General features: G+C 38.9%; 1 protein-coding gene across 6 annotated transcripts in view; it reads left to right on the top strand.

The window, feature by feature from the left end:
• The window catches only part of VTI1A (vesicle transport through interaction with t-SNAREs 1A), a 312235-nt gene that overhangs the window by 148394 nt on the left and 137859 nt on the right, over window positions 1-25982 (top strand). For 2 of the 6 annotated variants that reach the window (XM_048505588.1, XM_048505586.1), the window contains one exon: window positions 21763-22842. The exons of the other annotated variants lie outside the window; for them this stretch is intronic. In XM_048505588.1, the coding sequence (XP_048361545.1) occupies window positions 21763-21899 (137 nt within the window). In that variant the 3' untranslated portion in view covers window positions 21900-22842. Of the gene's footprint in view, window positions 1-21762; window positions 22843-25982 lie in introns of those variants that run through there. 6 annotated transcript variants of the gene reach the window in all.

Raw genomic sequence — 25982 nt, 5'->3', positions numbered from 1 at the left:
GACTTCAAAATCAAACAATATAGAAATATTGCTTTGAAATCATTCAGGCATTGCAACTGTTGTGGAGCTTCTGCTTGATTGTTTTTTTCCCCAGCTAGTTATACGCTGAGACAAAATTATATGAAGCGAACGTATAGTTACCTTTTCTTATTCTATAATGAGCAGGGTTTTTTTAAAAAAAAAAACCTTATCCATCACTTGTTTCCTGTTCATTGGGTTTATTTAAAGGATGACTTGCATTTGTTAGTTGTGTGTGTGTGTGTGTGTGTGTGTGTGTGTGCTGCTTGCTTCTACCCTCTTCCTGAGAAAGTGATTCTGTAACCGTCCCTTTAAAAAAAAAAAAATGAGCTGTTAAGGTCCAGTTCAGTTCCTTCATGCTGAATTTTAATGAAAGGATTTTAAAGTTAAAATTTCACAACAGGAGAAATAATTTCCCCCCCCCTGAAAACTGGGTGCTTCAAAAATGATAATTGGTGGTTTTATTCCTTTTTATAGGTTTACTATATTCAGGGATGGAACAGCGAAACCTTAATATTAGGATGCTATTTAAGTACAGATTTTCAGTGTTCATGAAACAATATTTTGGTTCATAGACCAGCATGCTCACTGACTGAATGTAATTTTTTTTTGTTTCTTGTGAGAAGTATTTAATGCCCCATGTATTGCTACTATCTGAGATGCTCAACTAAACATGCTTCATAAAACCATACCAGACAGGAGACCAAGGTTCAAGGAGTGATCAAGGGTCATTGCATGGTTGTATTGTTTAGGAAATGAGTCCGGGGCATGTTTGTGTTATAAGAATGGCTAAAAGTGGTTATCTAGAATGACAGGCTCTGTAGAAAACATCCATCTTTTTTGACCTAGCTTCTTTCACTCCAAACTCTTTCTGTTGTACATTTAGATAGCATTGGCGTTTAAAGCCAAGCTGTGGAACCTTGACCCAAAACTAACAGCAGCATACTGTCTTTTAAAATGCTGCTAATCCTAGCAAAGATACAATATAAACATATCTATTAGTGAAATATCTGACGAGGGTTAATGTTTCTACAGTAATTGGAATTTCAGTGAACATTGCTTGAATTTCTTATAATCCCTTCCTTTAAAAAGAAAAACAAAGCTGAATCTCTTGCAAAACTGAAATTCTATCCCACATTCTGGTTTTGAATAAAGCACTATCACTCGGTATTCAAGTGACCACCATTCTCTTCCTAACTCTGTTGTTGTTTAATCTCTTATGAAAGCTTGTTTATGTGTCATTCATCCATTCTCATATGTTAAAGGTATGTGTAGAGCCCATTACCAATATCAATACTGAAATTATTCTTGTTGGCTCAGTTTTAAGAGGAAAGTTTGACGAGGCTTAGGAAGTATCGTTTTCTGTTAGATATGGAAAACTGGACTGAATTTTCGAATTTCCAGAGGGAGGGTCATTGGTATGACATTTAACATACAGTGACAAAGTGATGTCTAAATTAAACATTCAAGTTCTTAATGTTACTCTTCCTTAAATTATTAATGTTGGAATATATTTTATTCTATTTTATTATTAAAATTTGCAAAAAGCATACATGTTTGTATATGCTACTGGAGATTGAAAATACAGTTATGATACTAAAGGTAGACCAATACATACTTTTTATTTTAAAGGTACAGCCACGCATTTTCACCTTAATATTATAATGTGAAGAGGTGGCATATCAAATTACATAGCTTTTTTTGTGAACTCCTGCCACTTACAAGTAAGCAAAATAGGAGGCATTGATTATGCAAAGTAAGGCTAAGTTAAAATGACTATTGGAAAGAACCAGGAATTTATTGTATTTTAATATCAGTAGTGCAAGCTGTCTGGAAGCACAGATGCCTACTGCAGAAGTTACACTGACAGGCCAGTACTTAAATGGAAACACTGAAGTCTTGTGCAAGTCTTGCATGGGCACATATGAAGATTTTACATTGTTGTATGATTGTTTTTACATCACAGCCTTACAGATAGGGTTGGAATTTTAAAAATAAAATGGAAAGCTTCTTTCTGCCAATGACCCTCAAAGTTCATAATTGTAAACCACTGTAGATACAGACAACTGATTAATCAAAAACTACTTGCATCTAGCTCTATTATGTCATTAATTTATACCAGAGGCATAGCTAGGAAAAATAGAGCCTGAGGCACACACACACCACTCAGCCCTCTCTCACCACGACCAAACAATCTACTAGCAGCAAAGCCCATTACTCGGAAGATGCAATGGGCCATAGAAAAGGGAGGAAGAGGAAGTATCTCCCCAGCAATAGGCTTTAGGGGGCCATAGCAGCCCCCACCTCACCCTTGCTCAAGGTGTGACACTTACCTGGGTTTGCATCTGTGGCTCGGGGGTGGGACTTGGTTGGGGAGTGTGGCTTGGGGTAGGAAGGAAGATGAGAATAGAGGGAGGGTGGAGAGGAGTGGTTTGGGGGAGGGTGGCAATGTGAGGGCTGGAGTGGAGGAGGATGGAACAGAGTGGCTTGGGGTGGTGGGAGGGTTGAAAGGGAGGTTTGTCCACAGGCCGCCCCATGGAAGCTCCACCTCTGATTTATAGTCTCTAATATAACAGAGGTCTCCCACAGAAGCCCACCTCTGATTTATACTCTGTAATATAACAGGAGGCTCCCCTTGCCCATCACTGTTCCAAGCAGTGGCAGGATGGGAAAATGCCAGCAGCATTTGTGCCACTATGTCACTACCAGATATAACCTGAAAGTGACAATGGGTCACTCTAGGAATCTATGGGAACTAATTGTTTTACCACAGAGTTTCTGGCAATTCTTAGAGCTTCTGAAGGTTGTTTCTGGATTGTTTCCAGAAGTGATATAGTGAGTATGGTGACATTGCCCCCCCTCCTTCTGACCACCTGGCTTTCTTAACAGGTGATGAACACAGCAATACCCACTCCAAATTAGCTTTCTGGACTGCTATAGTTGAACATTATGTAGCAGTTTCCGTTGCTTTTTACAGAGGTTTCATTTCAATGAAGAGATATGTATGTATTGGATACAGAGAACTGATAACAGTTGTATTATTACTGTTGCATGCTGTCTTACTCCTTCATATCATGCTTGGTGTGTTTTATTTGAAAGGAAGATACAGATAATGTTTTTACTTGCTCCTTGGTGATGCCAACTTTTATGTATCCATTAACAGAACTTATAAACAGTGTAGACTCCCAAGTCAGTATTATGCCCATGCTAATTTTTCTGGTCCAGCTTCCTCCTGCATTCTCTCCCTAATCTCCTTCACTTCTCTACCTGGGCCTCTCCCCTAATGTTATCTTCTCTTAGAACTCTTCTGTCTCTGACCATTCTACTCTGGAATTCTCTCTGTCTGACCATAACCTTATTTCTTTCAACACCGTACACTTCTGTGACCCTAACTCCTCCCATGTCCTGCACACCACTAATGATGTGGCATTCTCTAAAGAATAGTCCCTCCCTTATTTCTTCTTTCAGGTTCTGTAGTTTCAAGTTATATCTCTTTCATTCCTTAGCTATTGATAATGTTGCCTCACAACACTGTTATATTACCCTTCCCTGGCATAGCAACAGTGTATAACAATATAATATATGTGTAATACATTTGTACTAAAATAGGGTAAAATGTAAAGAAAATAATTTGTGTGGCATTTTTAAATGTGCAACAAATGGCTGCATTTTCACTTAAGTGCTCTGTGGTTTAATTGAGTAGGTTCTTTAAAAAAATAAATTAAACGTTGGAACCCATTAAAATAGCCCATGGGTACATACAGGGCAGATTATCTTCAAGCTTCTACCTAATTAATTATGATATATTTTACCTCCATGTGATTTGTCATTACCAGTTCTACAAGCTCAAACATATGAGAAGGGGAAAAAAATCTCTTGTTTAATCTGACTGGGACCTTGTGGCATTTTAATTGTAAGCATAAATGTGACAGAATAAATCCAAATGAATTTGGACAGTGATTAACAAGGAGCTCCTTGATATGGTAATGAGATTTTAAAAATCTGATCCTTAAATGTAATGGTTTCATTAACACTTGTACAACTAAACCATTTTGCTGGTTTAGGCAACTGCAGAAATCCTACTGCCTTTAAAAAACGTAACAAATTGGTGCCAAACATGAGAGTGTACCAAATGTTAGTCTACTGAACGATATTTCTGTATCAGTTTGTATTTCTTCCTCACTGAGACCAGGGTGGAAGCAAAAACCTATATTGAACTATCTGTTGGTATAAAAATATCACTAAACTAGAAATGTAATTTTCAGAGGTTGAAGGGTTTTCAGGACCAACCATGTGTCAAAAATCACATTGCTATTGATTTTCTAGCATGTGTAGATGATATGCAGTGCAACATGGACAATGGAAACGGAGAAGCTAAACATTTCACTCCTTCCTTCAAACTGCTTCTCTTCTACTGTATTTCTTCTCGAAGTTTCCTGTGCCTAAAAAACAAAACAGATGGAGCAACGATTCCCAACCAGGGTTCTGTGGTACCCTGGAGTGCCATGAGCATGTCTCAGGGGTACCGCAACAATGCTAACGACCCCCCTCACTTTTGCAGTATCTCCCACTGGCGCCAGCAAGGACCTGGAGGGCAGGGCTTGCTGCAAGGTCAGCAGCCACTTCCCGCCACCCCCCCGTGCTTCCCTTCACCCTGGGAGGGGAAGGTGGGCAGGTGGCAAACAGGAACACTGGGGGGGGATGGGGGATGGCAGGGGTACCGTGAGATATGAAGAGTGAGGTCAAGGGTACCGTGACGTCAAAAAGGTTGGGAAACACTGAGCTGGAGTATAGTGTTAGAATCTAGACCCTCCTCCCGCTGCAGAAAAAGAGAATTTTGGGCTCCATCTTATATGTCAAGCCTGGGCAGAAATGTAGTAGGCAACTGAACTTTGCCCCCAGCCCTAAGGTGTGCTTGGCTGGACAATCGAGCTAGGTAGTCTCCATTGTGTCATCCTAACGTGATTTAACCAGTGCTCCAAGCAAGCCATCTGCACCCATCCTGGCAATCAACTGATATTCAAGAGAATAGTCCAGCCATTTTCTTGATATTCAAGAGAATAGTCCAGCCATTTTCTTGACAACTAATCAGGCCTTTCTTAGCTTATTGTTGGAGCCCTGGAAAAGCAATCAATTATTTGTCTTTGACTTGGAGAAATCCTATTGCCATCATGTCTAACATCACCCTAAGTTTTATTTAGTTGTGAATTTATATCCTGCCTTTCTGTGCTCATCAAAGCCATTAAGGCAGCAACAGATTTAAAAACATACATATCTTAGTCTGACTCTAAGAACCATAAAAACTGTGAGACACTAGAAAATGAGGGGACACATTCATGAATACACCCCTGCCCCACATGCAAAGACATTAACACCAATTCATACAAGCAGCTAATTATTAAAATAATCTTCTATAATGGTATCTCAGTTTTCATTGAGACTGTTGGCCCTCTGGCATGATTAGAGCAAATAATAATCTGCTGCTATATTAAACGGTTCTTGAGGGAGTTTCTACAAATCAGAATTCCAAGTTTGTTTATTTAAAACCCTTTGACACCAGCTTTTACCCACTAAATAAGTTGGCTTATTGTAAGTCACAACTTAAACTTTTGACCTTTGCTGTTTTTCAATTAATTCATTAATTTGTATTGCTCAGATAGCTCATCACAAAATATCTTCCTTCCCTCTCGTGTTCATTTTGTTTTAGTGGTGTTGCGCTAGGTAGCTTCTAACACTCTACGGGAATGCTGGAGATTGGGAAAAGTGAGATATTAATTCACAAAGAATGTCATTCTTTTGGAAGAAGAATACTACATGATGGACTTAATTTAGTCGGCTTTCTTATTTTAACAATTACTCTGTGAAACAACTGGATAGTTTAAATTATTGGACTCTCTAGGGTTCTTCTTTATTCATCTGACAATCTTTGGCTCAATTTTCCATCATGCTGTACCGTTTAATTTAAACTGATGGAGAATTGGCACTTTGTCCTAGTTCATAAGGGAATGGATCCTGTGCCCGCAACAAAGTCAGCATTAAATGATAATGGACATTGAAATAAAGCCTTTCAGTCTCAGATCACTTGAAAGGCAAAGGTGAGATTTTTTAGGCTGTTTGCAGACTGCATAGGGATGTTGGTGATCATGTTCAATGTATGCGACTTTTTTCTGTCCTTGGGAAACAGAAAAGATAATTTAACATGGGCACTTAGCAGTTAGCACATGAAAGTTTTTATCACTAGGAGTTCCATTGATCAGGTGTGCCATGATCTTCACCATGAATGGGTTTGCCAGGTGACTTACAATAATTGCAGACAGAGAATCTCATGATTCAATCTCTTGATTTGTTTATTAGTGCAGTGGACTTCCCAATCTTCTTGTGAGCTTGCCACCAGCAACTAGTACTTGCAGCTGAAGAAAACTGACCTGCTCCCTCCCTTGCAAAAGTGCAAAGAAAGCAAGGAATGTATTTCAAAACCCGAGGGATTAGGTCAAACACAGAGCCTGAGTTGCAATCCTCTTTCCCAGAAGTAAGATTTGTTAAACAAAATGGGACTTGTTTCTGTGCAAAACTAGATTAGAACTAAGTTCATTACAACTATGATCTCAGTCCTCAAGGTTTGTAATGACAGCCGCCAGATTGCAATGATCGTCCCAGAGATTGGAATGAGTGTTTTCCAAAGGCTGTTTTGGCCTCCCAGACAACCTCTAAGATGGTCGCTTCAGTTGTAAGTATAACCCAGCTTAATTCCAATTGTTCTCAATTAAGAGTTAGCTTTTTGACAATGTGATTCCCCCTTGTGACACTAAACAAAAAATTATAGTAAACAATTTTCCAACTTGTTCGTTCTTTTTCTTTCATAAGAAGTAATGTACAAAACTGTAAATCAAACATATCAAACAATAATTAACATATAATGGGTAAGACCTGTTGTGCTCAAACAGGCTCAAACAGGCAGATTCTCAGTCCATTTCTGGTTTTTGTCTAGCTTGTCCCTTAGAGATTGGTAGGCTTACAGCTTAGTTTTGCCTTTCCTGAGTCACCTGTTCTTCTGTTCAAGGATTCCAACATAACCCTGGAATATTAATATATCATTCATAAAAACCTGGTGTTCTTCTGAGGTGATCTACCTACAGTTTCAGGCTCTCCAACAAGTCTGGAATAATTGTACCTTTCCTTCCCTATATGGGAATATTCCAACTCTTTAGCTTCCCTAGTGGACTCTGGGTTACATAAGCTTCATTTTATATATATCAGGCAATAACAGGACAAAGAGTGTAGATGATACTTGGGATGAAACTGGAAACTTTTCAGCACCTGAGTTTGTTTCAGAAGGAAATGAGCAAGTCAGTAAATCCAAAAGTTTCAGGTCCAAGTGGTTGTCATCAGAGCTCCACAAGTTGACAATAGCTTAAGCTGCTTTGAGTTCCCATTGGGAAGAAAAGCAGAGTATACAGGAGTAAATAAGTCACAAAATCGCAGGATTGGTGCAAACTGCTGGACCAGCAGGTCCAATGGCATGCTGTTACAATACTTTGTCTAGGAAATCAGCATGCCTTGGAGTGGACTGTATGCATTTATGTACTAGGTTTATAATTATGCTGAAGTATTTTTTCAAATGATAGCCCCTGCCAATAGGATTCTATCAAAATAAACATTTATTGATATTATCAGTTTAGCTTGTGATGCTTTATATTTAAAGGACAGTGGATCAAAGTACAAAGTATATCTTATTTTAGTAATCTGATTTTATGGAATGTAGCTTTCATAAAATATTATTTGGTGCTTTTTTAAACATAGATTCTTAGTGAAACGGGAATATATGGATATGTCAGTCTTAATTTGATATAGATGTGTTACCAGTTTAGACACATTCTCACACTACCACTACTGAAACATATTGTGGGTGGTCCGTAGTCTTTGCTACTTCTGCTAGTGATCTGCCAGCTTTTCTGACACTGACAGAATTTTATTTTAGGTGATTTAATTGTATGTTCTTGTTAAGGGAAAGAATAACAACAGAATGTGGTCTATGACCTTGTCCTGTCAGTGCTGATAAGCTCAGCTATACAATCAGATTTAAAACAAATGAAAGTTTCTGTCAATAGTTCTGGGGCTGGTTTTCTAAAACTTCCTTGACACAAATACCAAGAATCCTTGTTAAAACCTCTCTTTCAAGAATACTGAAATGGAAGGCTGTCTTTACCCTGGCTGTTTGTAACACATGAGTCTCAGCTCGAACACAATGACAGGTGCTCACTCTGAATGAAAACAATGGTAGAAGAATGTCAGAGTGGTTTACCACAAGTCCAGTAGACTCAGCAGTGACCCGTGAAAATGAATTCCATGTGCTGAGCTAGTCAGGAATTGTTAGATTTGTATAAAATGTTTATTTGCTAAGCTTTGTGGCCAACATCATTACTCTTCATTTTATTCATTATTATGTCACTGAGCAGTAACTTGTTAAAGATTAAAAGTTACGATTGGCTGCTCATGCCTAAGATATGTAAATATCTTGGAACCCTGACAGTAATTTACTGGAGTATTCTGCCAGTTCCTGCAGAAACAGAAATGTTAGAAACTACCAAGTATAGTGACTAATGTTTAAAACAACCCTGTAGTCATAATGTCGAAATGATGCCTCTTTTATTCCTCTAACATACCTATAGAAAAACAAAAGCGGTATACAATTGGCCGGGGGGGGGGGGGTTATTTAAATTTTAAAAATAACAGTGATTTGACACATCCTTGATTTATAATTATAAATGTTAAGCAGGTACTCTTATCTAAACAGATTTTAAGGCAGTATATATGGTATTTTGGATGAGAACATCCTACATGAATTTGTTTTGCTGAATGCCAACCAAGTCTATCCAGTTCAATGTTCTCTTTCCTAAAAGAGCCAACTGGATGACTTCAGGAACCCACAAGTTGGGTCTTTTGGTGGGATACTGTCTCTTGCATGGAATCAGTACTCACAACATAATTTCTCTATGGAGAACAACAACATACACCTTTTCCAGTACTGGTCATGTGCACAAAGTTGTAAGTCATGAAATGACAGCAAAATACATTTCAAGGTTATGAGAGAGCTTGGGTGAGCATTTCCTGTAACATGGACAGGTTTCCCCTGCCCTTCCAGTCTGGAGCTGCAGAATAGAGCTGTATTTAGCAAATAGCTGTTTGACTAATTTAGTTTATACACTAACAGTGCAAGCCTATGCAGATTTATTTCAGTAATCAGCAGGCTTAGATTGAAATAACTTTGCATAGGATTGCACTGTAAATATGCCAGTGTAGCAAAACATGACTTTCAAACTATTCCACTGTTACAAAATAGGAAGGGACAAGTGAGGAACTTGCAAGGACTGGGGGGGGGGGGGGTTCCATGTATGCCCTTCCCCACACTATTTCTTTCCTCCTGACAGTTCCCATACATTCTTCCCTTTACCTGTTCTTCTATCTCCATTTTAGAATCACAACAAACCTGTGAGGTGATTGGTGTTAAGAGGTTCAATACTGGACTGGTGGAATGGGCTCAGGCAGTGGTGGGATTCAGCTGGTTCGACCCAGTCCTGGCAAACCTGTTGTTAAGACCCTCGCTCCCCCTCCCCTAGGAGAGGGAGCGACTGCCTCTTCCCTCCGGCCCAGCAGGTGCGCAGCCCAATCTGCAGCCAGCCGAGCTTTCCGATCTGGCCATGCATCTCTGTGCTGGCGGCAAAGCCTTGTCACTCCCTCTCCTCGGGAGGGGGAGCGAAGGGCTTAACCAGTTCACATGAACTGAGCCGAACCGGCTGAATCCCACCACTGCCTGAGCCCACCAGTCCAGTATTAAACCTCTTAACACCAATCTACCTCACAGGTTTGTTGTGATTCTAAAGTGGAGATAGGAGAACAATGTAAGCTGCTTTGGCTGCCCATTGGGGGAAAGGGTGAGGTATCAATGAAATAAATAAAAAATAAAACTGTAGAGGGGGCAGCCAGGCACCAGCAGGCCTCTATGGCCTGATCGGTGGCTGGGGAGGAAACGAAGCAGTGGTTGAGGGATTAGAATCCCAGCACTGGGTTCAGGAAATGCTAACGGTCCACATGTTAGGGAGCACAATGCTTGCCTTGCCCTGACTTGGCAACACACGCTTCACGACTTCTTAGGAGTACTGCTTGACACTGTAATCACCTTATAAATCCAGGTGGCAGTTGTCACTTGGAATGTTTTTGCCCAGTCTCAGCTAGTGCATCAGATACACCAGATCTGTATTTAGACTGGACTATTGCAGTGCTTTCTACTTGGGGCTGTCCTTACAGAGTGTTCAGAAGCTGCAGCTTAGTGCGGAATTTTGCAGCTAGACTGCTGGTCAGGACCAAATACCATTAGCATGTAGCACCAATGCTACAGCAGTTACAATGGCTTCCGATCTGGACCCACACCCAATTCATGATGTTGGTTTTATCCTTTAAAGCCCTGCGTAGTTCGGGACTGGACCATCCTCTCCCAAATGCTTCTGACCTGTCCTACCAATCAGAAAAGCTAATCGAGAAGGCACATGAAGGCACATGAAGGCTGACATCTTTTTGGTGTTTTTATTATCTTTGTTTTATTTACATTGTAAAACTTCCTTGAGTCCTTAAAGGTAGAAAAGTGGCAAATAAATATTTTAATTAAATAAATAAACTAAAATAATTGTTATGAATTTTTATATATATATATACACACACACACACACACACACACACACACACACACACACATAATATAAACAACGCATAAAATGAACTATGATATAAACTATGTACCTGCAGTCTGAAGTGAGGGTCCATATGGAATCTCTTTGATCCATGATCCATCGCAGTACTGAATGAATGGGATAGATAGCAGGGTTTGAAAAATCAGTCCAGCTATCTATTCCATTCTTTCAGTCCTGGAACAGATCATGGATCAAATAGATTTTGTGTTGAGCTTCAGTTTAGTCTGCAGATATATGGTTGCAGAGGATCATGGTGTATGCTCTCTGTAAAAAGATATCCTAGTAACAGCATAATTTCACAGTTAGAATCCCTCACCTGGAACTTGGAGTGGTACAACCTGCTTTACCATTTTATTCACATCTAATTCTTTTGCATATATGAGAAACGTCTACTAGGGCTGAGATTTTAGGTCTGCTAATGTACTGAGCATGACTTTACATAACAGTCCAGCTTTCCATTTTAATAGATTTTTTTTCATAGAAAGAAAAGATTAGAGTCTGACTGATCTTTATCATTTATTATTATTGTTGGGGGGTTTTTTGTTGCTGTTTATAAGCTCTTGACAAGCTATAGCATTGCAGGACTAGTGTGAAAACTTCCACTTCATCATTCTGTACAAGCAGTGAGTTTCTAATTACTGAAGCAAAATTTTATATTAGAAGGCAAGGTATGTCTATAAAGATATACATTTATAGTATGTCTCCCATCTCCTTTAAGATTAAATATTTCTTACTTCATGCCTGTGAAACAATACCAAACTTTACATGAGTTGGAATAATATCCAGCTGCAGATATGAAAGCCGTCTGTTTTCAGTAAGTTAAATTTCAGAGCAGCAAAAGAAGCAAAATTTTAGAAGTAATAAAATGAGTTTATGCCATTTGTTTCCCCTTTATATTGGCTGCAGGTGTTCACCTCTTCCTCCCAAATTACTAAAAAGTCAGTTTGGACAATTTTTAAACTACTTAGAGACTTTGGACCACATCTATTAAGCACTGCAAAAATATGTAGAGATTTTCTTATCCTCCCCACCCCACCCACCCCCCAACACAAAGGTTAAAATTGTTAAATTTATCCCCCATGGATCTGGCTGCAAAGTGAGCTAACATTAAAAAAAACTTACAAATACCTATTCATGGAACCATAGACGTACAGAATATCACTTTCAGAATTAATTTGTTTTTTACAGAAGATGTGAGATTGAATATTTTTAAATCATATTTTGTTTTGATCCAATATAGCTTTTTAAAAAAAATTTTAAAAACTGTATCCTGCATCAAAAGAATTCATGGGCAAGCAGCAGTGTACAGTTTCATGCACATGACTAAAAAACCTTTATATGTTATATTTTGCATCTGGTTCAGTTATCAAATATGTCTGGTTTCCAGTAATTAACCAAAGTACCGAAGTAATAGTTAATTAGCAAATAGTGATGGTGTTTCCTACGTGTATTTCAGAGAACATTGGATGTGAATGTATGACCTATTTTGGTTTATGAATTGACTAATTAAAACTGCAATCCTAAACATGTCTACTTGAAAGTAAGTCTCATTTTACTAGTTGGGCTTACCTACATTTGCAAGCTCTGAGTCAGGAAATACCTGGATATTTGTGGGGTGGATCTTGAGGATGGGGGTTGGGAGGGGAGGGACTTCAATGTGGTATAATGCCCCATTGAATGGAGTATAATGGAATATAATGACCCATTTGGAAGGTAGGGTCTACCTTCCAAAGTAGCCATTTTCTCTAGGTGAATTGATCTCTGTCACCTGGAGATCAGTTGTAATAGTGGTAGATCTCCAGCCACTACCTGGAGGCTGGCAACCAAGATTTGCTCCGCACTGGGCTTAATGAGCCTACACTACCAAAAAGGTTGACTAAGTCCAAAGCCCCAGAGGGCATTGAGGCCATGATTGTCAGCTCCTCCCCAGCCATACCTTTGAACCGCTCCTGCTATGGTGGCCATGCAGGAATGCTGGCCCGGTGCTCTGCACTGCGTTCAACTGCTATGAAGGGCCACAGCAGCTGCCTGCCAGCCTCCACTGGGGCAAGTACTGCTGGGATGACAAATCTGCTGGCATGGCCACCATCACCTCCAGGGGTGGATTTGGCAGCCCCTTCCCTTTGTAAGGGGCTGTTTGTGTTTTTTTATACATTGTAAATGTATAAAGTTACATATTGTATGGCAAAAGGCAGATTAAAAGTGTCCTAAGGGTGGTTCTACTGCAAAGTATGCAAAGGGTATGATAAGAAAAGAAATAGTTTACTGTTGAACTCTTCCAGGATCAAATACTGTGGATTTGGCTTTTAGTGTTCTGATAAAGTACCTTTGGGCTTTTTACTGTAAAGAAACTGTAACTCACAAGTAATTTTGGATTTGATGTTGTAGAGCATCTAAATGCTTTATCTGAGTTTTCACAAGTCATGCAGGAATGAACCTTAAACCTTAAAGCCTTATTTTTGTTTTTTGTATATTCATTATATTTATGTTTCCTTGACTACCTTTTATTTCCTTGTTACTCTTAAGTTAATAAATGAATGACCCTTTGCATTTCAAATCTATAGTTGGTTTATGCTGTGTTCTGTCTCCCCTGCGTACTGTCTTGCATTGTTCTCCTCTAACACATGCATACCCACAGAGCTACCATCTTTTAGTTGTCTAACTTTAAATTGATTAGAACACATTAATTTTTAAATAAATGTCACATATCCTTAACCAAGCGCTACAAGGTTGAGGAGGTTTCATGGTGTTAAAGTCTGAACCAAAACTAAGTGAGGAGAATTTTAAAAATATGGGCTGCCCTTCATTAGCCCTCATGATATCTCTTGACAGGCAGTGTGCGCTGATCTTGCCATGCCAGGCCAGGGCAAGACCAGCTGCCATGCACCATTTACCCTCTGTCAGCAGCTTCAGTCAGTGCCTGGGCAAGACTGTACACACGAGTCTGTCATGCGTCAGCCTCAATTAGGCTCAGTTTGCTGCGCTTGGGAAAAGCAACAGCCCTTCCGTTAACCATTTTTGTTCTCTCTGTCGCTCTCATTTTCTCATTTCATTCAACTGTCTTTGCAAAGTGTTTTTGATTTGATAGAAGCATTCCTATGGTAATTCATGGAAACAGTAAGAGCAATATAGTATGAGATAAAATTCATGTAAAGTATTGATAAAATCACACTTTAGCACTTTCTTGCTTTAGTGGAAAAAATTACAAGCATTCCTTTTTGACTTACTACATGACTTATAACATACTGTCATCAGCTATAGTGGGAAATGCAATGCATGATGTGGCCTTAAGGTTTCTAAGCTTTAGTCTGACAGAACCTAGAAGTGAATTGAATTCAATATGCTCAATGCAGTAGGCTCTGTGATTTAAAAAATCTCCTGAAGCCCAAGAATCAGGCTTCTGTCTGAGACGAGGAGCATTGAACTGATAGACCACAGACTACAGATCTGACCCATTGTAAATGTTCTTTCTCTGTGTGGTACTTTACTGTAAAGAAGTGTTGGTTTCTTTGTAAGAAAAAGAATGTGGCCACTGGCTAAACAAATACATTGAAATATATGGTCAAATTGTTTTGGAGGATATGTGCAGTCTTCACCTTTTTCATCCATTCCCACATAATAATATTCTAGCATTTTTTAAAAAAATGTTGTGTCAGAATGCTACACAATCCATCTGTTATTTCTGCCCCTTAAGAGCAATAATAGCCAGTGATTTGCTGTAGATACCCAGGAAATAAATGAAGGAATAAATGGATAGATGGATGGATGGATGGGTATGGTTTTGAAGCTACACTATATAGCAATCTTATTGAAGATGACCAAGTCTAGTTTTGGTGTTTGTGCAGAGGCGTAGCTGGGCCAAACTGCACCTGGTGCGCATTCCACATTTTCCCCCCCATGCCCCCCCGCGGGGGAATGAGGAGGGGCCTGGGGCAATTTTTGCGCCCCCCAGGCGTGCGCCCCGGTGCACGATGCGCACACACACACACCGTCCCCTTGTGGCTTCGCCACTGTGTTGGTGGGAGGTAGAGAGCCTTATTTTCCTCAGTTTGGGTTTAGTGATATACATAAAGTAAATTACTGAGGTACAAATTGAAGTCAAGTCTATGAGATAAATTGTAAGCACTTTATACAGTGGGGAAAATTCCACAGCCACCCCTCCCCTCCAGAAAGGTTTTGTTTTGGTGGGCATCAATCAATACAAATAGTTTTTAAAAATAAAATAAAATGACTCTTTAGTGTATTTATTAAGGTAAATGTGTGGGTTTAAATGTTCCTTTTCTGTGGGCAAATCTAAAATTTGCTAAATCATATGTGGACAAGCAGCAGTTGTGATCAGTATGGGACAAATTCTTCATGCTGAAATATTACCATAAAACACAGTGGTATGGAATAAGACTACCATCATGGACTTTTTAAATCCAGGATGTATAGTGACCAAATAATTTTTGCTGATACAAAAAGTTAATTTAGAAAACCATTAAATTATTCATAGGTTCCACTCTATCCAAATCTTCCTCTCTGTGTCTCTGTCTCTGTCTCTCGTCTCTATAAGTATAGAACACACATGACTATTTATATAATAAAAAGGCTACTGTGTACTTTAATGAACAGTGAGACATTTTTATAGCTTGCTATCCATTTGGGATTTATAGAGTCTTATGGACCTGGTCAATGTGTAAAATCACACCAGCCCAAGAGACAGTTCTCAGATGTTGGTAACAAGTCAATGTTTGAAAGGAATCAAAACAATATAAATCCTATGAGATATGTGGCAGCAGGAAGTGTTCTAATGGGGAGGATGGCGAGTTGACCACCACACAAGCGAATGTAGAGAAGAAAGTGTTCTTTTCCCTTTCATGCATGCAGTACCAGCGGGGGTAAGCAGGTTTCTATAAAGAATCTCCTCAGTGGATCAATCCAGCAGAACAGATGGAGTGTATAGATATTGTACATCAGATTTCCATAGCATGTGGCAAAACAATGCACTGCAGCAACTGTTTAACTGCAGAACTTTTTAAAGAACATCCATAATTATCCAGAGTTGAAAAGACTTGTAGCTGTAATGATTTCCTAGCAATAACTACATGGATTTTAGTAGATAGTATCTTCCCCAAGGAATACATTAGCAGGAACTGTACAGTTGTTAAATCTTTTGAATAGGAGACTTAACTACTCTGGTAATGAACACTTAGAGCTATGAATGTTATAGAATTTCTTTGCCCAGTAATATAAAAACCAATCATAATTCAGTTGATGAAAATGACAAAGGTACAATTTACATTTGTGAAGAATATGGTTGCACAGTTGTTCATAGTTCTTCATAAAGGGTTATAAGTGGGAATGTAAAACTTGTTAGCTATGTGCAACATGGGGAGGGGGAGTTCATATAAGGTGATTGAACAATCCTTTATTATAACTCAATCCCCTACCTCCAGAGTATCATACTCTGCAACATTTGTAGACCCCGCAAAAACACATTTCTGTGAGAGTTAGAGTAATAGCTATCTCATGCGTTCCGGTTTATAAAGAAGGAAAATCTGAATTGTAAGCCAGGTGGCATCTTTAGGGGTAGGATAAACATTGTCTGCAACTGTCATCTTGAGTGTTTCAGTGTTTATGTGAGGATTTTAAGAGAAGAAGACTACATCGCTAATGTATCTGCTTTTAATAAGGTCAAAGGCTGTAGTTCATTTGAGCAACAGAAGCATTGGGCAAATGGGTATTATATTAGGTATATTATTTATTCATGTTATGCAGAAGCAATTATTTTCTTGATTGGAAATGAAAAGCAGGGATAAATTATAAGATTTATTCTGATTTTGCTTTGTTTTGTTTATGTGCCCCTTTGAGTTCTTATCTCTTAGAAATTGTAAAGGTGTGCCATATCACAAACCCCATCAAGTCGCTTCAATTTTTTTTTCATCTCCTGGCACTATAAATACTCCAAGCTGGAGTGCTAGACTGGCCCAATAAGCCTTTGTTAGGGCAGCCCATTTGCTTTTACACATGAAGATCAAGAACCCGTCCAGACTCCTTGAGTTTTTGATTGATCTAGGATCTGAGAGTAGCAGAGTTGAGTAACCACACCTCTCCACTTTTGTATAAATATGCAGCATGAGAGGGAGAGGAGTTAATTCTTCCACCCTTGGGCCATTTTTCTGACTTCAAATGCCTTCTACCCTTATTGGGAACTTGCTTCTCTGAAGGAATCCCTTTGGAGGAAACATACAGGTAACCTGTATGTTTCTTCTAGATGGTAAAATGGATCTACAGCTATTATGAATTGAGCCTTTGTATTGAAAGTCCAGTTATAAAATGTTTGAGGGCAGGCAACAGGAATAGTTATTATGTAATGCTTTATGATCTTTGCTGAGGGATTTCTCTAGTTAATGCTAGAGACAGATTGCTGGTCTAGACTATCCTTCACCTATTACAGTTCTTATTCATATACATAGGACAGTTTTACACCTGTCAAACAAAAACTACTGTTCATATGTACAAGATGAAACAGTGTTCCAGTAATGTCAGCTGTTTCTTTAAAAAGTGTTTATTTTATATAAAGTGTTTCACTACACATACTTGCACATTTCTCATGTCTACTGAATAATTTGTAAAATGAATAACATTGCTTTTGTGCTAAAATTTTTGAATCAGTAGTTGCAAGATATATTGGAGATATAACTAAAAGGTGGTCACAAAATTTAAAAAAGCACATGGGAAATTGTCAAATATTTACCCGTGCCTCATTTGGGAGAAAGAAAAGTATGGGAGTACAAAAAAAGGCAGTTAGGTAATTCACACAGTTATTTACAGAAAGAACAACCTATTAGTGCGGGGGTGGGAACTGATCCTGTGTATAAATCCACTGAGATGGTTTAATATGACTTTAAGATTTATATGACAAGACAATTTGTCTCTAGTGCCGAACAACACTGTAAAGGCCATATGGATCAGAACAGGATTGAAGGCCAGGAGGATCATGGGCAACAATCTGTTCCAAGCCACTGACACTTCATGACCTCGGGCAAGTCACTTGACTTTCTTGTGCCTCTCTCAATCCAGCTGGAAAATTGGGAAACAGAAGCTGGGCCTGCTAGAAAACCAGATGCTGCTTTAGAGTTGAACTGGTCCCGGATAGACAAATTATAAAAGCACGGTAACTACTGTCCTGGAACAAAAATGGGATTGCTGACTCAGTGTGAAACTGGTGAGAGATCAGCCTGTAGTCCAGGGAGCTTGAAGTGGTGATTTTTCTTCAATTCAGGTGCAAATTCCATGACATACAATAGCTGTCCTTATATAAGTGGTCTGAGTGCGTCAGTAATGGAAAAGAGTTGGATGGTGGTGATTTTGGATGACAAAACAATAGAAGATGAAGTTTGGAGCTACTGTAGGTGCTTGCCACTTGAAGAAGGATAGGCATAAGTCATAAGAGCTAAGTAGTATGAGGGGTAATTATCCCTCCAAGGGAAGTGGATAAAATAAACAAATAGCCAGTGTTGTTGCAACATAAATCCAAATAGCTAACAACATATTTTAAAGTACTTGAAATTTTTACTCTGGAAAGTTTATCCAAAAATAGGATTAGAAACAATTGAGAAATAGTTTCTTGAAGTTCATAAACTAGAGCTTCAAAGCGAGAGACCAGCTACTGCTGCACAAATGACTTCCTTGAATACCAGCCATGGTCTTGCAGCCCCTCCTGTAAACTTCTTATATGGCTCTGTCTTTCTTACTCATCCACTTATGATTTAATCATACAGATCATGCAACCTTGTTTGCAGTTCTTCTGCTTATAATGCTCATTTAACAGAATTACTGCAGTTTCAAACTTTTCTGAGATTCAATTTTTGATGTCAAATTTGCAATTTCAAAGGAAGTAGGGAAGTTTGTATATGCACAGGCAAAACCCCTTAGTTTTCATTCATCCATATTTAATGCAACTGCTTTCAGGTATTATTTCTCAGATATATTCTCTTTAGCATAATTGTTTGTTACTTGAATGGATTTCTTCATAGCATCTGATGAAGTGAGCTCTAACTTACAAAAGTTCATGCTGGAATGAATGTAGCCTTTGAGGTGACACACTAGATTTCACTTTTATTCCTTACTGTGCACCCCACAAAATTGGGGATCATGTAGATGACATTTGGGAGTCATGTAACAAACCACATTTGCCTATAAACAATGTCACTGAAAGCAAACTAACCCTTCCTATTAACATTTGTCTGAATGGGGAGGGGAGACAGAATGAAGCCTATTATCAAACAACTAGATTAACACTCTTGGCAATACTGCATCATATGGCAATACTTTCAGCTCTAGTTATGTACTTCACATAGGCCATTCCGCACGGCCCAAATAGACCTGCGTGGGGCCAGTAAAAACGCCATTATGTGGGAGGACTTCACTATTGCTGCTGTGCATTCCCCCCACCCACAACGGCATTTTTCGGACTCACTCAATGAACGAGTCTTTTGGAAAACGCCAGCATCCACCCTGTGCCGAGCAGATGGCACCAGGTGGACACCGGAGTTTTCCCTGCGCCAGCGCAGATCCTTCTTACCTTGTCCCCCGGCCACCATTGTTCTGGAGAGGCCAGGGGACACACCTCTTGACCTCTGGCCCTAAAGGCATTGCCACGGCCAGAGGGGCATGTCCCCTGGCCTCTACAGTGTGATGGCGGCTGGTAGACAAGGTAAGAGGAATCTGTGCCAGTGTGCCCATGCAAATGCAGCCCCATGGGCTGCTGAAGCACCGGGGCTGTTCACAGGGCACTGTGCGAACAGCCCCAGGGGGCGCACCAGTGGCAAGTATGCCGGTGCACCCACACTTGTGAAGACCATGCAGAACAGACTATAGTTGTTAAAAATAATGCAGTGCACTTTTACAAAATAAGAATCTGGATGTTCATCAAGCTATGGATGTCAGGCATCTGTACTGTAGTGGGGACATTCACATCTGTGTGGGGACATTCACATCTCTACCCATATATTGGCTCATGTAATAAAGTGTAAATGAACTGAGGGGGGCTTCATTGGATGCTTCAGTAACAGGGATATGTCCCTTATTAACCCAGACACCTGCTTTCTTTTACAAAGTGATACACACATAATAGGAAGATAGTACATGGGAGTAACAATTATTTGCAGAATATCCCCACACTGTTTCAGCTAAAATACTGAAGGAATATCAAGACTGTTGTTTTCTTTTTTCATTTTTTCCAGGAAGATAGATTAAAAAGGGCTTATTTGTAGATTTCCCAATTTCTTTCGAGAGAAATCATTCTGCTTAGTTTCTCATGTGTATAAAGAGAACAATGACATTTGCTGTTTATTATTTGTTATTCTCCAAAGCATATTTATACATAAACTCACATGAAATTATATAAATATATATGTATACACACACACACACACACATGCATTTTGTTAGTATGTACCGGTATGTGTGTGTGTGTGTGTGTGTATACACACTAACATGATTTTTTTTCATATGAAACACATCACAAATTGGAGCCCAGTTACTGACCTCAGTCAATGTACACAGAAACTTCTCATTTCATGTATTGCCAGAAGGCAACACTTGCCATTCCCTTAATATGTAACCATACTTACACTTCTTCAGTTATGGATTAGTCTACATGGTGGAAAAGTTAAGTATACAGTGACCCTCAGTGCTTTGTCTAATTAGACAGTTTGAGGTGATTTAAGGAAATGGTATGGCTCCTTATTTCTGAGACTGTTCTGTTGTTGTCGTGACTGTTTATGGCATTTGTGGCTCTAAATACATAATATTAATGTTATTTTAACACAGTCTATTTTATTTATAGCAAGTCACTTTTATAAAACAAAGTGGTCATAGACTGAATGTGAGCCAATTATAAATACACCAGGAAACATTTTTTAAAAAACAAAACAAATTAAGGAGCTTTTACAAAACAGACGTGATGAATAAATGCACATAGAATCATAGTTTTATTTCATTTCATTTTATTAGATTTTCATATCACCCCTCCCCTCCTGGGTGTTGTAAGGGACCATAAATGGTATTTAGGTCAACCCTTTGCTCAGTGCAGAATCAACCTAAAATAAGTGTTTGTCCAGCCACTACCTGAAGACGTACAATGAGGGTTAACTCATCTATTCCATTGCTGAACTACTCCAACTGTAAAAAACATCCTAGTATTCAGCAGGTACCTTTCTACCTATAATTTACTGCCAATAGTTCCCTACCCTCGTCTAAGTGACAGCCATTCAGATACTTAAAGAGTACTGCTCCAGTATTTCCTGCTCCAGTATTTCCCGACAAGCCAACCATCTCCTCACATACAGCATCACTCCTACTCCTCTTTGACCCTTTCAGTTTTTATGAATCACATCATCCTCTTTTCCCATGTCTGTCAACCTTTGCTCGTAGGACGTGGTCTGCAGGCACCTGATCATCCTCAGCATGATCCTACCATGTTTCCATTTTGTTGCAATATTGATGGCTGGAGTTTGCAAGAGCTCTTGTTTTAGGAGACCCCATCCTTCACTTGCTCCTTTCCCTTCCAGTAGTCTGGCCCATGGAATGACTCTCATCATACCTCATAGTTCATTACAGTCTGCACTACTAACATCTAACATACACTTCTACTGACAGACTTCCTTAGGCCCCCATAGCAAAAGAAATTCAGATAAACATGGACATTTCCTCCTTAGGTCCCTACCCCCTCGCTTACCAATTAAATTAGATTGTGTATGGCTTAGGCTCTTGTAGCTTTTTCCACCATTTGAAAAAGGAAATTGTCAGCCAGGCAGGTCAGGAAGTTTTGTGACTGTGAATGCTTATCAGGGTTTGTCTTCCTGTGCACATTAGGAAAGTTGAAGTCACCCAAGGTCGTGTTTGAATACACTGTCAAGCTGCTTAAGGAGGGTAGGATCCACCTCCTCACTCTGGTCAGGCAGTTTGTAGCAGACGCCAACTACAATACTGTTTGTCTTTTCTTCCCTAGATACATTCCACTGGGCTGTCACCCACCTGCTCCAGTATTTCCTGACAAGCCAACCATCTCCTCACATACAGCATCACTCCTACTCTTCTTTGACCCTTTCAGTTTTTATGAAATTGTATTATTTTAGACTGAAATGAGTGGTTATCTGGAGGAGGAAATGAAAAATATCATTTAGCTAGATGGGATAATAAAGTGTATGATTTGATTGTTACTTTTAATCAATCGCTTAATTATATCTTTTTTATTTTCATCTCTGAGCTCAACTATAGGTTAAATATTAAATGTTTGAAAATACTTATGGAAGGGTTATAAAAACGTTATTCAAACATTGCATGTCATTTTGGGATAGGGAATAATCAGTGTTGCATGAAGGGAAAGGCTGATTAAAATATTCAGTTAATACTGGATAGGAAGTCATGTAAAATCTGTATAGGAAGTCATGTAAGGCAAATAAGTTCAAGAGACTTAAATCCTAAGATCTCTTTAAATGCCATTTACATCTGCTGAGTGTATATAGTGAGGCAGTACTTGTTGTTCCTAGACTGTATAGGTAGTTTCATAAAGAGCTGAACATTACTTTAAAAAGACATGATAAATTACCACTAATGGTATTATGTATATACATAGGGGTTATTTCTCTGCCACACTTCAGTCTAGCTGCTAAACTCTAGCAATTGAGAGATACAACTGGTAAGGCTTGCATTTTAATGGGCCCTTTTAGCACTTTTTTGCTTTATGTGTTCTGGATTATGTATAATTGATGGCTTTAAACATAGTGGAATGGGACACATTTAAGTCGTAATGGTTTAAAACCATTTGCTTTTCAGTCTGTGTAAAAGGATTTCTGTGTTTTGGGGTGGCTGTTTATCATTCTCAAGTAAACCCACTCACATTTCCAGAGCTTTGCCTATTAATGCTGTAGATCCAGAAAAGAGAGTTTAAGGTGTCTTTTTAAAGCGCTTGTAATAAACATGTTGTACTTAGGCCCTGGACAGGCCTAATCTTTGTAGATCCAATATGCATTCAGAAAAGAGAATTTGTCTTTTTAAAGCGCTTGTAATAAACATGTTGTACTTAGGACCTGGACAGGCCTAATCTTTGTTCGCCTTTTTCATTTTTGGCAATAGTCAATAGTTCAATAGTTGTAATGGATTGGAGTGGCAGGACAACTCCTTTACAATTTATTATGCATTTGCTATGAAGATTATTCTGAAAACTATTGAAAGTATATTACTTTGCCTCATTACCACCAGCTAGGGTTGCCAGAACTCTGGAAACTTCCCAAGGACTGAGAGTTGAAGTTCATGTACACCTCAGTAAGACGATCTGAACTGATTCCTCCTGGAACTTCAAATACAGCCAAGTATGCATAACTATAAGTATGCCAAGTATGCATAACACATCTGGATTATTGTGTTTTGTGTTAAATTACCATGAGGGAGGATTTTTTAAAACTCATGTATAACCAGACACAAAATGTGCAATTCCAGAAAAAAATGTACAGTTGCAAAAAAAAGTGTGTTAAGCTCAAAAATTCAATTATTCTACATCGTGCTGTCAGATTCCAAGATCTGATTATTTTCTCCAGGTCTAAATAGGTCTCTAAATGGCAGGGAATAGAATTCAAAGAAATAATGTGCGTGTACACAATAGGGTAATGTGTTGTAGTGGTTTGCATTGTGTGTATGGATTAATGATATTCCCCTGTGTAATTTCAAATTGTCCTTTATAAAACCATTAACAAGAGAAATTAAAAAAACTGTAAAGATATTTTTTTCTAAAAGACTTGTCTAAACAGAAAAGCATTGTTTGGCCATATATTACTATTAAGAGTTGTCCCAAATGACAAGGAGTTTGTATCATATTCTCTGTGAGGTTTTCAGTGTCTTCTTCAGAGGCATTAATTCAGGCATTTGAAACTAGACAGATGGCACTACAAGAAATGGTCTTCTCAGTCATGGCACTACAAGTTGGAACTCCCTCCCCAGGGAGATCTCTGTTTCCTTCTATCATTGTCTACTGTCAGTAGGTGAAGACTTCTTTGTCTTGTATGGTGTTCCCTCACTGCCTCTTACCAGCCCACCTCTCTTTTAGGTGTTTACATTTTATATGTTTGTATTGTTTCATTTTAATTGTTCTCTATGTGTAATTATTTTCAATGTCAGTTGTTTAATATTTCTATTTTAATATAAGTTGCTTTCAGAACCCTGAATTGTGTGTAAAGTTAACATAGAAAAGTTATAAATAAAGTTTCCAGTACAAGAGAACCACATTTACTGTTCTTCATCATGGAAGAATAGGTATCTACAGCAGAGATAGATCTGAATCAGTCAGTCTTTGCTAACAGGGATCTTTCCATAAGTAAAGCACATCCATCTTGGTTTGTACTGTTATGAATTAGGTATTAGAATGAGAAAAATACAAACCTGAGTTGATAGGACTGTTCTTGGGGAAAACCTCTGCATGCACATTATACACTTCATCTTTGAGCAACAGTTCTTTCAGAATATGTAGCCAAAACAGAAAGGATTTTGTGCAGGTGAAGATGGTCAATAAATTAGTTACCTACATGATATGTGTATTTCTTGTTTAGAAATAAAAGCTCTGAGATGCTTAAATCTACGGTATATTTGTTTTCTGCCTTTGATACAATGAAAATCTGTGGGTGCCAGAATCTAATTTCCCATCAAAGTTGTGCAATACTGTAGTTTTAACCAAAGGAAGCACAGGCTGTAACTCAAAAAAAACATAAATATATTTTTACATGAAAAGTAACCACCATTGCAGAGTCAAGCCTTAACATGTTTTTAAAACTGCAAAATAAAACTATGGGTCCAGTGCCTCCCAAGTACATCGGAATCACATTTCATTATGGTATGGCTATAGCAACTGTTGGAGATTTTAGTTGGAGAGGAATGTGCTGGTCTCAGGCACCAAAGCACTGTGCTAGAAAGTAGCCTTAATCAACATTATATGCATGATGTCCTGTGTAACTAGGAGCAGTGTATTAGGATGCTGCCTTCTTCAGCAAAATATTTGGAGACCAAATAATGTCACCTTTATTATACTGGATCAAATGATTCTAAACCATATGTTTTCGCTGTCAGCAGAGCAATCCATAAGGCACGTTGTTTATTTCACTTAATCATGTTCTGAATTTTCCAGTTCTCAGCTCTGTTTGTTCCTGCTGTATCTGTGTCTTCTTTCCTGAATTGTATGAGATTAAAACTTTTAAAAATATATAGTGTTGGAAAGAAAGGGCTGTGTATAATAAAGAAGCAACTTTGTTTTTGCTTAAAGGGTTTTAGAAAAAATAAATTCCCACTTAGCTCCCTATTGATCAAAGAATAGAGGTTTAGTCAGCATGGTGGCTTAGAGGGATAAGATCTTAAAACTTTGAGATAGAATTTTGCTTCTGACTGACTTTACTGTGAAGGCTGTGGGGGATTCCCTCTAGTGGTTTTAAAAAACTCTGTATTTTTAGATTTATTTTAGATGTATTGTTTTAGACAGAGAAATACAAAACTGAGTTGAGAGAACTGTTCCTAGGGAAACCTCTGCATGCATCTGTGCACATTATACACTTCATCCTTGAGCAACAGTTCTTTCAGAATATGCAGCCAAAACTGGGGGGAGGGGGTTGAGCATGTCAACATCTGTACTTAGTGAAGAGGTAGTCAGAGTTCTTTAACTGAGATCCACCATTTCTATATTCTACATCATTAGATTGCTGTTAGTGCTCAACAAAGAGGTGGAAGGATAGTGTTACTGGTTGTTGTGCTAGTATTAAAGAGAATATTCTGGAGCATTAGGTTCAGTTTTCTCCTTGCAACACTATTCCTCCTGTTTGTGATGGGTTTTCTGGGCTGTGTGTCCATGGTCTAGTGGATCTTGTTCCTAACGTTTTTCCTGTGGCTGTGGCTAGACCTCCTGTTGATGAGGACTAGGAATGGAGTAAATATGTATGTAAAGTGCCTTCAAGTTACAGATCAGTTACCACAGCCCCAGCAGGGGGTCAAGACAAGTAATTAATCACAGGTTGTTTGCCACTGCCTTTCTCTGTAGCGTCTTCCTTGGTGGTCTCCTTTTTAAGTAATGTCCCCTCCCCTCCCTCCCCCTCCCTTGCATGCTACCCCTTACTCCCTCCCCACCCTCACTCCACTTCCCTTGCATGCCTCCCCCTCCCTCTGTTAGGGTGGGTGGGCCATGTCTAGATGCTG

This window comes from Sphaerodactylus townsendi, linkage group LG08 (genome assembly GCF_021028975.2).
Source record: "Sphaerodactylus townsendi isolate TG3544 linkage group LG08, MPM_Stown_v2.3, whole genome shotgun sequence".
Lineage (NCBI taxonomy): Eukaryota > Metazoa > Chordata > Lepidosauria > Squamata > Sphaerodactylidae > Sphaerodactylus > Sphaerodactylus townsendi.
This window is presented reverse-complemented; position numbering and strand designations above follow the sequence as displayed.